This window comes from Lonchura striata, chromosome Z (genome assembly GCF_046129695.1).
Source record: "Lonchura striata isolate bLonStr1 chromosome Z, bLonStr1.mat, whole genome shotgun sequence".
NCBI classification, from domain to species: Eukaryota; Metazoa; Chordata; class Aves; order Passeriformes; family Estrildidae; genus Lonchura; species Lonchura striata.
Window position 1 is genome coordinate 79,223,347 of NC_134642.1, and position 13,598 is coordinate 79,236,944.

A 13,598-nucleotide genomic window follows, 5' to 3' on the forward strand; every position below is an offset into this window, starting at 1 on the left:
TAGCCAAGGACCATAGGGGGATCAAAAGCCAAGTATTGCTATATTTAAGATTTTTGATACATCTACCACTTAAAAATAGGTCTGAGGAAATCTGCAATAAGATGCACTTAGTGTAGAGCACAAGGGCCATTACAGATCACTGAGTTATGATGTTTCACCAGGGCCACAATTTTCTCCTCAGATAAGCTCCTGATATGAAAACTGTTTGTCTCCATCATACACTGCAGCTACTGTTCAGTCCTCCTTGAACTCCTGTTCCAGCCATTAGAAAATGCAAAAATACAGAAACCTCACCGATATAGTCTGGATGCACTTTACACCTCAAGGGACATGATACAGATAACCACAGAAAATACACAAGTCAATGACACATGCACACACCACTAACACTGCAACACACAGAGGTCTTTGATGAAATTTCATCAGTATTCCTCTCTTCCATCACCCTCTGTTCCTTGCAGGTCTGCTACAGTAAAGGCACTGCTGCTAAACTGTGTGCAGAAATGCATCAGGACTAAAGAAATAGCTCTGTCTTGAGAATACAGAATAATGAGACACTGTGCTCTATTTTTCTAACAGTTAAGCTCCCATAGCTTTCAATGACCTAATCTGCTGCAAAAAGAAGTCAGGAGAGAGAAAAATCAAGCTACTAACTGGCTTAGAATCTTCAACAGAATTCTAAAAGGAACAGGCTGGCATTTGACCATGCTGTAATGGGAAGACGCACGTATCTTCAAGAGACATTTCCAACTCATGATGGATTAATTCTCTGACAGCTGAAAGAAAAATGAGATTGCATTAGAAACACCTGGAGTATATTGAAATATTTTTCTACTTTCTATCTTAAAAGCTTGCACTGCCAAGTGCAATTCACTAAAGAGAAAGTACAGAGAAAGGTCAGTAGAATTATTCAGTTGCTAAAATTTAGTCTGCAGTCAACAGGTATGAAAGACCATCCATTTAACATTAAGACATGGAAATCACAGGCCGTATAATGGCAGACAAGCACATACTAAGCCCTTACCCTCAATGGTCGTAAAGACCTTCACTTAACTAAACCTACAGCCCTGTGCATTCAAAAATCCTTTCCACTACTCTATTACCCTGAGTCTGAAAAGAAAAGAATGCAGTGACCTAGATCTTGCTAAATATAATTAAAGAACCTTGAAATATGATAGAGCTAGACAGCTCCATTTCACTCACAGCTATGGACCCAGAAGGTCAAGTATCTAAAGTCTAGGCCTGAACAGGGGTCATTTTTGTGCTATGCATCTGATTTACAGAGAGATACCTTGACTTTCTGTCTTTCCCCAGTACTTCAGGTGGATCAGGCCCAGGGACTCTCTGAACCTTAGAATGGGGGGTTTTATAGTTGTTTTTTGTTTGTTTGTTTGTTTGTTTTAATACAGCACCAATATTTAAACAGGAAAATTATGGAAAAAAACCCTCCTAAGTCCTTGTGCACTCAGCCTGATCGCTGCTGGAGTGGTATGAGAGGCAGGAAAGCCTGAGTGCCAGCCCTGCTCAGCAATAACTAAAACATCCTTGTGTTATCAATTCTGTTTTCGCCACAAATACAAACTACAGCTACTGTGAAGAAATTATCTCTATCCCAGCCAAACCAGCACAAGAGAACACACAGAGAAGTTTAGGGTCTGAGCTCATGCAACTCCTCAGGGTGCAGCTCACAGCAGCAGTCACATTCCACACTCTGACTGCACAAGTCTGAAACTGTCTTGTGAAAGAGCTGCAGATGTGCTGGTTGAAAGAAGCAGGTGGTCAGAGCTGTTCCTCAGGCAGGGTTGGAGGGATAAAATAAAATAAGCAATGTAAGCACCCTGTAGGTGTTTATATCAGTCACTAGAGTACATCCTCCAGCCCCATGAAGTCTGTATTTTCATAACAGGGAGGAGCAGAGAGAAAAGCCCTTGTCAAGCACTTGTGACCTTGGCTTTTAGGGCTGCAGGGAAAGGCCTTGGAAAAATTTACCTCCCAAATTTACCTCCCTGCAGAGTCAGTCTGGCTCTGGCTACCGAACTGGGGAAATGTCCATTTTGAGGCTCACAGTCATCCTTAATCCAGAAATGTGTAGGAGACATTTGGCTAAGCATGGAGGTAGAACCAGATCTTAAGAGGCCCCTTCTGCCCCTTCAAAACTGGTGTCTACAGCAACAGCTCCCTTGGACCTTGGCAGCTCCAGCATCCTTCCACAGCCTGCCCCTTCTCTGAGCTGAAAATACCACCTAAAGCAGTTCCTGAAAGCCAGGGATTATAGATGACTTTGTAAAGCATAAACAACATATGCCACAGTCTGTCACTCAGGGATTATTAGGTTTATAGCTATAGCTTGTCTAATTACAAAATCACTGTGAAATAAAAGGTTTAAATTAATTTAAAACTAGAAAATAGGAAAACCCATGCAACCTTTTAATTTTTCTGCAGTTTCTTCATGATCCACTTATAAGCAGTATCTGCTTTACATTTTGATGATTGCCTACACTGGTATAGGGAAGCTTTTTTTGAGGGGAGGGTGAGCAGTTCATTAAGGTTTAGTTTCAGGGAAAAAATTGTTCCAGAAAGTTGCACTGAAGTCAAAGTTCAGGCAGTTTGATGCCCAGCTATTTGATATATAGAGTGAATACTAAACTGCTAGATTTTCTCATACAGTGTTATCATATATATCATATATACTCTTCACAGAGATGATGGTGAAGTCGTATTAAAGCAACAGAATCAAAGAGTCAATATGGTATTATCTGAACCACACACCTGATTATTATGGGGGAAAAAATTTAAAGCAGATGAATTCTTACCTTTTTTTACAATAAAAGGAGCCTTCAATTTCCAAGACTTCTTGGGGTGCTCCTGCTGTGAGGTTAAGGGCAGCTTTTATGCCAGAAACACATTCTCCTGAAACATTTTGAGGCAAGCAAAATCTGACAAACATCAAAAATCAGAACATAGCCTATCTTTCTTTTATTCCTTGCTATTATAATATTCTTCAACCATGGGGATATCAAAGACTTTGGTGGCAGTGGATGCAATTTAGCTGCTCCCTAGAGATGGCTTTAGAGAATGCATAATCAATTTTATAAATGAGCAGCTGGCCTGCACAGCAAGGTGCACTCTGCATTTCACTGAAATGAATAATGAATTGCATATACTCTGCATTAAGAAGATTGGCTTTCCTCTTAGAAACTGATATGACTAAGTCTTGTTTGTTTCACTTGTAGAAAGATAAACTAATACCTGGCTGTTGCTTAGTGTATCCAACTTTTTTGTGTGGTAGCCATGCCCTGTGTTGGGAGGAGGCTCACAGACATGGGCCATGGTCAGGCACCCAGTCAGCAGCTCATGAATGTCAGTCTGCCCAGACCCTGTGGATCCTTCATTGAAGACATTGGAGCCTGAGGCTTCAGTCTTGGACATTATCTTTTGATGGCCCAACAAATTGATAATCTCAGCTAAATGGAAAATATTTATTTTTATATTGAACAGAAATATTTCATTGCAGAAGCAGAAAAACTATTTCCAATGCAACATCTATTTCTCTCAACATTTGCGATTTCTGTGATCCAGGACAAAAGTTTGCTCAGGCCCAAGGGCATTTTGTTGACTTTCCACTGGCCTTTAAGTCTGTAATGTGATTTCTCGGGTCTCTGTGTGGAGATGATTTGTGACTCTCATATTCCCATTGAGAATAACCCATCCATTGTATAGCCTCCAGCAAAAGCTGCACTGTGACACATCTTTTGAGGTCAGATAGGCTACTGCAATGCTTCAAATGGGCAGGCATGACAGGCCTGCTGCTCCTCCCAAGGCACAGAAAGCAAGCAGGAAGGAGAGCAACAGAATGTGGAAAGTAAGAAAGAGAGCACCCACCATCTTTACAGGGGCACATTCATACGCAGATCTACATTTTATTCCTGACAAGACAGTCTCTGAATAAGTCTGACTTCAGCTGCCCTACTCCAGCCCCTAGGAAATGTTGTCCTTTCAACACCAAGCCTCTCCTGAGATTCCTAGGTGTGCCCCATGAGATTTCACTGGCATTTACATTTTAATTTCTTATTAGCAGATGTACTTGTAAGACAGCACAAAGGGAGCTGTTGTCACTGCTAAGACCTGGCTCCAAGATGTCTGTGGGGTTTTTTTTCTGATCTAGTTGGTGTTTTAAGAGAGTCGTGGCAACAGCGATGGAAGCTGTGCAGACTACATTCAGCAACAACATAAGACAGGTGAAAAAGTACATGTGTGGGAGCACATAGAAGTAGTGCTAGGCTTGGTGTTCCATGTGTGCTGCAGGAATTCAGCACACAACACCAGGCCCCGTGACATTCCTCTGGGCCTGCTCCATCCCTGCACTTTCTAATGACTTGAGCAAAATACCAGTCATTCTCTGCACAGCTTTTAACACTCAACTACTTTTTTGGACATTTAAAGTTTCTGATGCTACAGAGATGCAAAAATTAAATGCAGCATCCAATGGTCCCATTGCATCACTGCTTATATAGCAACTTTCTTCTTTTCACTACATGGAATACAATAAACTCAGTCAAGACTTGAAGCATCACACCTTTATATGAATCAAAGAAAACCATGCAGAGACTTTAGCACCTAAGTTCTGTTTCCAACACTGAGGCCAAAGATGGAAGCCCTGTATGGTGTAAGACACCACTGTGTGGTCTCCCAACATTTGAGCAACCTTCGAGCATCCAGGAGTGTGATTAAGGCTCCTGGCTGTTACCAAAAGCTGGCAAAACTCTGCTGGAAAACAGAGCTTTATGCTACTGACATACCAACAGCTGCAGTCCCAAGCAAGCATAGCAGCTGCTCTAGTGGCAGTTCCTAAACTGGCAATAACTTTTGCTGCAACACTGCCCTCCAGCTGGCAGCCATCCCAGATGGCCAGGCCAGGCATGGATAAAAAGGCCTGATTTTTAGCTCTGAGCATTCCTCCTCTTCCTCTTCTTCTTCCTCTTCCTGTTCTAGGTGTGAAGACAAGGAGCAGGGATCCAAACTGGGGATTTGGCAGCTGCTCCTCTCAGAGGTTCTGCACATCCAAGGCAATTCTTGGATCTTGTTTGCCTTGTTGTACTGAGAGCAGCCAGGTAGTCCCTCTGTTTCTGCATTCTGCTTCTTAAGTATTCAACTGTGCTTTTCCTCTGTTCTCAGATAAACTACTGATTTTTTTAATCATCAAGAATTCACAAAAACGTCATTAAGTACTTTCTTTCCAAATTTATAAATAAATTCATTATGTGACTACTAAGTAATTAGTCTTAAAACACATTTTTAAAGGCAGCTGTAGACCAGAACCAATCTGTTGCTAAACCTTGAAGATATTTCTTCATGTGGGAAGCTTGCTTTGCCTCAAAAATACTACCACAGCCACACTAGGAATGAGCCTGCTCTTTCTGTGTTTCTGTCTCATTTCTGGAGAAATGCTCCATAATCTAGGACTGAGGAGGGCATTATAGTACTTCAGTGGCACTGACATTCCTCATGCAGCAAACACTTACCTGCACCCTGCCTTTTGACAGCAAGGTTGCTTTCCAAAGGGAGGCCAATTTGTGTGTCAGAAAACACATTTCTGAGTCTTTTTCTTTCGCTGTTGTTTTCGAGAATAAACAGCACACTGCAGCATGCCAAGTGGAAAAATGACAGGAGGCTGACACGTTGTGTGCCATTTGGATCAGGTCATGTCACAGAGACTTGGCTGTGGCAGGACTGCCAAAGGGAATGGCTCTCCAGAAAATCTGGGACGTCACAAGCTGAAGAGAGGAGATCACGTCCTCAGAAGAAAGTACAGATAGTCAATACAGGGACAAACTAGTCCTTCTGAACAATATGTTTTCCTGTATGGTTCTTACTCCTGCCTTCAGCAAGATTTCTGGATAGATAGCACTAGTCTTTAATTCTTATTTAGAGGGGAAACCAGTGAAAGCTAGTAAGAAGTAATATGCAGGACCTGAAAAGGAACATAAGTCTTACCTTCTCAGTAAAATCTTAAAAGGCTGCTCTTTCATCATTCTCTCTGACACCAGTTGATGTAATGAGCAATGTAATGTCGTCACCAGATTCTTCTCTGATTATGTAAATGTTATTAGTCAAGCCAAAAATACAGAGCTTAAAAAGATGTTAAATTTCCAGACATTTAAGATATTTAGGGCTTTTGGTTTTCTTTAACAAGAATTCTTTACATCCTCTGGCTGTTTATTTGCCCACCTATGCAAATTCTGAGGAGAAAAAAGAGCCAAAAACTTTCTAAGGTTTGGATAGTTCTAAAACACAATTTTATTTTTATAAGTAGATGAAGCAGGCTATAACCAGGCAGCTTGGGCACAAATACAGCATAAAGGAAAAAGGCTGATAGGATAGTGTATGGGCAAACTGAGTGCCACACAGGACTGTGAGCCATGGGGTAAGAGCTTCTTCTCAAACCCAGTGTTCACATGTCTGTCTTGTAGGGAGGGCAGGGCAGAGGGGTGGAAAGCCCACCTGTGGCAGCTTGCCTTCCAAGACAGATGACCCATTTTGCACCAATTGCATTAAGAAGCTCATAGTTAAGCACGCAGTCAAAATTCCTCATTATCCTGCCTGCACATGCAGGAGATCAGCTGTACTCTACTCCAAGTGTAGATGCCTCATAACCTATCTGAGGATTTAGGTGGTTCTGTAGGAAGTGCTTATAGTAAAAGCTAGAGGAAAATGTTCCAGCAATGTGAAAATATGAGTATTGCAATAAGGACCTGCATACCACCTCTTCAAGATGGCATCTTGATGTTTGTATTACTATTTAGGGCTTTTCCTCAACAGTCAGCCACCACCAAATCTTTTCCTCCTCAATCTGCAGGGGTTCTGTGCTGCAAGTACTAGTTAATTTTTTGTGAGAGGCTTCTGGCAGGATTAATTGTTGTTGTTGTTGTTGTTGTTGGGTTTTTGAGTCTTGTTTTTTTTGTTTTTTTTTTTATTAAGAAGGTAGCCACCATCTTACATGATTATGAGATGAAATAGAGCAGCAAAATGAAAGTGAAACCTGTATTGAGTTGTAGTCTTTACCAACAGATTTTTTTTTTACTTTACTTAATTAAAATTAAATATTTTTTCAGTAAGAAATAGGACCAACTCTCAATTAAGTCAGCAAGTATTACTTACACATTAGCAGAGATTATTCAACAATTCAGTGCAATCTTCACAGCTGGTGTTCGAACAGAGGGTGAATAAAGGCAATGTAGTTTTCACTAGATGAAAAACACATCAGCAGAGCTCTTGTTAGAGTTACAGTAACAAAAGATACACTTGACAAACTGCATCCTAACGGCGCTGCCCAAAGAATTCACAGCTGGTTTTTGTGCAAACATTATTCAATCAGACATTTTTCTTCTGTGGTCACCCTGTAGGCAAGCACAGCCAGGGGGAGAGGAGGCCAGGGATGTTACAGCTGTTATCTCTCCTTCCCTTCCCATAAACTATTACTTTGCCCCTTGTCATTGCAAGCACATGGAATTTCCTTGCTATTGATTACACAGCAGGCGATGCATCAAAGGTATTTCATTGCTGGGTGTGAGCCCTGTCACTGCTGCAGCAAAAAAGGAAGGCAATTAAATTTCCTGAGGGTAGGTGGGATGGGGTTACAGAGCACAGGCCCCAGAGATCACCCCTGCTCAAAGCCTGCAACAGAACAAGTGTGGAAGCATCCATGCAACATTACAGTGATGTCCCACCTGCTTCCATAAATCCTCCCTATCTCAGCTGACTCCTTGCTTGTTATCGTGTCAAAAAATACATGAAAGTTCAGTAGAAAAGTTAGGTCAAACCTCAAAGTGCAACGATTTCTGTCTATTTTTCTCTTCCAAAACACAGGCACTATTTCTCAAAGGAATGAATTTCATTTCAATCTCTCAATTTCTTTATTTTCTATGTATTTTTTTATCCTGAAACTCCTCTTTTAGTCTCTGCTACAGTGCTTGAGCCATTGAACAGCTGATTATTTCTGTTTGAGAGAAATCTATTCAAGCAAAGCACATCTATCATCTTGCTACATATCCATACATACTTTTGAAAAATTGTATAGAGCAAATTATTATTAGAGGTGAGCAGGAGGAGGCAGAGCTTCTCTAATACCCTCCTATCCAAATGCTAACATTTTAAGTCAAGTTCAGATAACAGGACTGTGCTTCAGTGATACTGAGCACAGATGGGAAAAAGACAGCGCAACAATATAGGTTTAGAAAAATAAAGAAATGTTATCTTCTGTGTAAATTTGTAGATTTTGTCTTATTTGAGCCAGGGATGAACTGTTAGTGTTGCTGTCCAGCCAAAGGGTGATGCCACTGCCCCAGCAGCACACACAAAATCAAGGCAGGGTTGACCTGGGAAAGGGTCTCAGCCTTCAGCTCCCTGCCCAGGGCCTCTGGAGGAGAGGCCAACCCTCAGGGTAGGTGGGTGCAGTGGGCAGCCAGCTCTGGCCATCAGGGACACCTTGGCTCAGAGCAGGGAGGCAGCAGCTGCTCTCCAGATGGTCCCATGGCTTCATCCATCACTCTTCATCGCCCACCCCCCACTCATGCGTAAAACTGCGGGTATGGCTTTTACAGAAATACAATGTCAGCTGCAGTAAAATGTGGCTTCAAAGAACAGCAAAGCACTTGCAGGAAAACAAACATAACCAGGAAAAAGTTTTACTGTAAGTGTCCTAGGCATCTTGCCTTTTTCTAGTTTCTTGTTCATGAAGATCAAAGTTAAGCGTTTCATTTTTCTTTCTTCGTAAGCTTTGCTTCAGAGATGCATTACAAAAAAGTCAGAGGGGAGAGAAGGTGTGATTCTGCTGTCACTACTCTGACACCATTAAATCCACATGGAGTAGTTCAAATATGGACTAGTTCCCCCTCTGAAAACAGCATTCATCCTCTGATGCTGTCAGCTAAAGACACAGCTCTTCCACAAAAGATGCTGTTAAGGTTAGATTGCTTCTGAATTTAGGGAGTTTTGTATCACCTTCCTGGATGTGGTAGCATCCAGGAATTAAGGAGGTTTTGAGTGGGGCCTCCAGTCATACTTCCGTCACCAAGCTGGCTCAGCCCTTAGCAAGGATCCCAGCCAGGCTGCCTCAGTCCGTGTCTCTCACTGCTGCTGGTGCTGATGAAGCTGCTGAGGTCAGGAGGGTCATGGAAGGCTCATTTACACCACAAGTCTGCTTTGTCTCAGGCAGACCATTCTTACTCAGTGTAGCTGGTAACTGAGTGGTCTTCCATCTCCAGGTTTTTCTGACTGTCCCTTGCTGTAACTGGAATTGGCCTGGCTGGTGATGGAAAGTTATTTCAAGGTTTCTGTAGCCTTCAGACTCAGGTTTCAAGACTGGAAAGAACATTACATGTTTCTCTTTTATCCCAGTCAAGACATGGCATTCATTTATTAAGGACCTTTCAAGGCTGTTGATTTGTCACTACCCTTGTAACTCCCTATAGGATACAGTCCTTTCACCCACCAACTACCACAAAACATTTTCCTTGCAAACAGGAACGCCCTTCCTTTCCACATCCATGTGCACTTAGACAAGTACCTGAAAGACACAGAAGTTTTAAATGTATTTTTAAAGGGATGTGGATACCATCAGCAAGTGTCAATTTTCACAACTCTTCCTTGTTTCAGCATCATTTAAAAGCTCTCAGACGCTTCATAACCACATTGAAAAATCAGATCTACTCTTCTGAGAGTAAAGAGAATCTACTGGAAAACTATGTTAAAATACAAAATAACACCCAAACCACAGTAAGTATGCTTTCTATTTCCTCCCTCCTCTATTGCTCCTGCTACTATGAATAAAGTATTAAAATTCTTTTTGAGTCAAGAACTTCTTACAGTGTTTAGTCATTCATTATGAAAATTGTCATGTCCTTATATTCATGGTTTTCTGTCCTGCACAATTAGGACACATCCATCAACATCATCATAAAACATACACCTGCACTATAATCAAGTCCAATATTAACTGCAACAATCCCTTGAACAAAATATTTTGTGCACAGTTTGGAAATTTTAAAAGGACACCTAAGTCTTAAAATCTTTGGACTGAAAGAAAAAAGAAAAAAATCCCGACTTTCAGCACCCACATACATGAAGCATCCATTTGAGTCATAAACTACTCAAGATCTGTCTTACAAAATAAATGGCCTTAAATACCCTAATATTCATCTTGCAAATTTGTTTTTGAGCTTCTGTGCATATTAGAAGGTGCTTCTTAACTATTCCCCAATTTATCCTCTCATTTTTTGTGCTGGTATTGTCTTTCATGTCATAAAGTCCCTTTCCTCCAGTCCTGGCCAGTTTCCCTTTGGGGTTTGATCCAGCATCATTAAACCACCAATCAAGAACAGCAGAGAACAGTAGTTAAAGAGCAGTTTAAAGCATTTTAACAGTAGCTGAAGCTCCCGCATAGGTAATACATTTCTACAGCATACACATTGTGCAGACTGTGGGAATAAATGGCTTGGGGTATCTTGAACATCTGCTCTCTGAAAACTGTGACAAGTGTCTGGAGCTGCAGTGATGGACAGGATAGAGAGCAGGCCCTTCCCTGCTGTTTTTCATAGGGAGGCTGAGGTGTCCTCCTGAGAGCCCAGATGAGCATCCAACCAATCCCCCTTCTGCAGATTAAAATGGACACAGAAGAGCAAGCTGGTGAGTCAGCACTCCTGCCTTATTCTTTTGTGTTTCATCAACTAACCTTTTTCCCTTTACATTATGTCTTTTATCTGAAAAAAGTATTATTTTATGTTACTGCAGACACCTCATGTAACAACAGATTGAAACAGATCTTACACACTGAGGGCCTTTTCAGACATTTTGAAATGGAGTTTTTGATAGTTCAGGGCAAGACCCCTGTAGCTTTTCAGGGACAAATATTGTCCAGTGAAAAGACTGAAGTAAAATGAGAGTAAAAGTGGGGGTTTCTGCCATGTTTCTCCCTTACCAACCAGTCTTCTTCCTCCTCATGACACAAAAATTTACAGCAAAATGGAATGGTATTTTAGGGTACTACATGACTGCACTATTCATACATCATACATTCATACATTCAACACCTCCTGTCCAGTTTTTGAAAGAACACCTAAGTTTTGAAAGAAGAAAATGATAAAACATGCAAGTGCCTCAAGAAGTTTTACTATCATTGCATGCCACACTACAAAAGCCTTGAGAGAAAGGAAACCTTCTCTGAACTTCAGAGAGCTGCACAACTACCTCTCCCAGCTACACCAAAAGGTCCTTCTGCAACATTGCCTGTAAAGCAGCATCTACAGACATGTCTAGTAACAAATGTGGAGCTCTGGTTTTACTTGGACTTCTGCTGTAGCATTGAGGAGGCAATATAACAGCCAATATAAGTAAGAAAGAGAGAGGAAGGAACATGGGAATTCTAGTTTATTGCTTTGTAAAATAGAAATTATCTGAAAGGCATTAAATTTCTGTATTCACGCAACCTTTGCTCAGTCTATGGCCATAATTGACAAGTAATTTAGAAAAAAAAGGAAAAAGAGTTAGTGTTCTGCATAAAATGCCATCCTTCAAAGTGCAAATTATCATGAGTCACTGTTGAGTAATCTAAAAGGTCAATATGCAAAACTGGAGAAGCACATATAGTCTAGAAAAACATGCTGTCAGCTCCTCAAAAACTCAAAGAAGCAATGGTTTTGTTCTATGCAAATAATATAATCCCAATTCCTGCCAGGTTAGTTTCATTCCCTGTAGAAACTCACTCTAAGCCAAGGCAATAATTAGAATCACACCTTTTAATTGCTTTTTTTCTCTTTGGGTTAAAAAGGGCAAAATTTCTGCTTTCTGTTGGGAGGGAAAAGAAAGCAGAAACTAAATAAAAGCCTACCCTAAGAGATCTGTCACTTCTCTCTCCAATCCAAGACACATTCCTGCTCTTCAGTGTGACCTTTTCTGGTCACACTGAAGGAATTGTTTCTGTATGATTTGTGAATTGCAGAAGAGAGATTCCCATATCAGCCACCCTATGGCCACATGGCAAAAAGGAGAGGAGCTGCCATAGTTAGAGATTTGCTCAGCACTGCTGGGAAGAGGAGAATGCCGCATGTGTGAAACCAGGTAGAGGATGCAAACCAATTTAAAAACCCCATTCTACAGTCCCAAATCTCTTGCCTCCTTTCTCAGGGAAGAGAAGAGAATTGAGGCTAAGCCTAATCAAGGAGAAAATAATGTGGAAACCAAAGGCAGAGCAAATAAAACATGGAGGCCAAAAAACAAAAGGGAAATTCAAATAGTTGGGTAAAAAACAGAGGAGAAAACAACCAGCCAAATTCAGATAGGGAATGAGGGATAAAAGCTTTACTATAGTCACAGTTGCAGTCACTGTCATTTTGCAGTCCAGTGACTGTAGCATGAGGCAAAGTTAGTTAATACTGAACTGAACATCCCCAAAGAAATTTAAATGCATCCAGTGCTTGACACAGGGGCCCAAAGCCTGCAGGAACTATGGAATTAAACAGCTTTATAGCTAACAGATTTCCAGGAAAGACTGTGAGACACTTTTAGGCAGTGAGAGAGCAAAGAACATTTCAAGCCAATAAGTCTTTGAGAAAGGTTTATTAACCAAGGAGAAGGACCAGCAAGCCCTGCAAAAAGATAGATTAAATCTAAAATGAGCAAAACAAACCAAAACTAAGCACTCTTGAACTGTTAAAGTTAATTTTTAAATGTGAAATAAGGTGGCTGTCAGATGTTCTGGACCCCTAGTAAACAGCAGTGTTGTATTTAAAAGTGAGTACTAGAGTTGTCCTGGTTATAGAAAAGACACTGAAGTTGTGTGGTCTTAGCACAAATGTTTTTACATTCATTTCTCCCATGTCAGTTCTCTGTCTGGGACCCTCAACACCTTGTTTGCTCCAGCACAGCTTATGTTGTCAGTGAGAAGGCTCCAACTATATTCAAACACTGTCCAGAATAGTAGGGCATTAGCACTGGGAATTGAAACAGGAAGAAACAATATCCCACACATTGGAAAAAAAAAAAAAAAAAAAAAGCTGCATACATTGAAAATTATGTAATTCCTAGCATAAGTAGGCTGAAATAAATTTTGTTTAACTTGGTTTGTTGTTTGGGATGATCCTTGTAAGAACATGAGACAGTAATTCCAGGAAACAAAGGCTGGAAATCAATGTTACAGTAAATACAGTCTAACTGACCAACTAAAGGTCTGGTTTATGTGAAGAAGGAACAGAGAAGTTGATTTTTTTTTTTCTCTCGGTACTTGAACCAAGGAAAAACATCCCCTGCTATGTTTGAATTACTCCCAACTATTTTCCACAACCCACTACAAGTTTTCTAGAGGATACTTCACATCTCCCTACTCCTGCAGCATCCTTAGGGCAACTCTGGCAACCCATAAAATTTTGGTTCTCATGTTCTTGCTTTTGAAAATCATCAATAACACTTCATGCATCAAGCTGTTTCCATTCTAGTTGACATAGGTATTTTCCAGTTATCCCTCAAGGTTCTCTTTCTTGCCCATGCATTTCCACATTTCCACCTTCCACCAGGGACAAAACAGATTGCACTATACTGTACACAGA

General features: G+C 40.9%; 1 protein-coding gene across 1 annotated transcript in view; it reads right to left on the reverse strand.

Annotated features, from left to right (window-relative positions):
- Window positions 1-6,273: 6,273 nt before the first annotated feature.
- The window catches only part of PJA2 (praja ring finger ubiquitin ligase 2), a 63,059-nt gene continuing 55,734 nt past the window's right edge, over window positions 6,274-13,598 (reverse strand). The window contains exon 7 of the mRNA XM_077790009.1: window positions 6,274-7,244. Coding sequence (XP_077646135.1) covers window positions 7,242-7,244 — 3 coding nt within the window. The 3' untranslated portion in view covers window positions 6,274-7,241. The remainder of the gene's footprint in view (window positions 7,245-13,598) is intronic.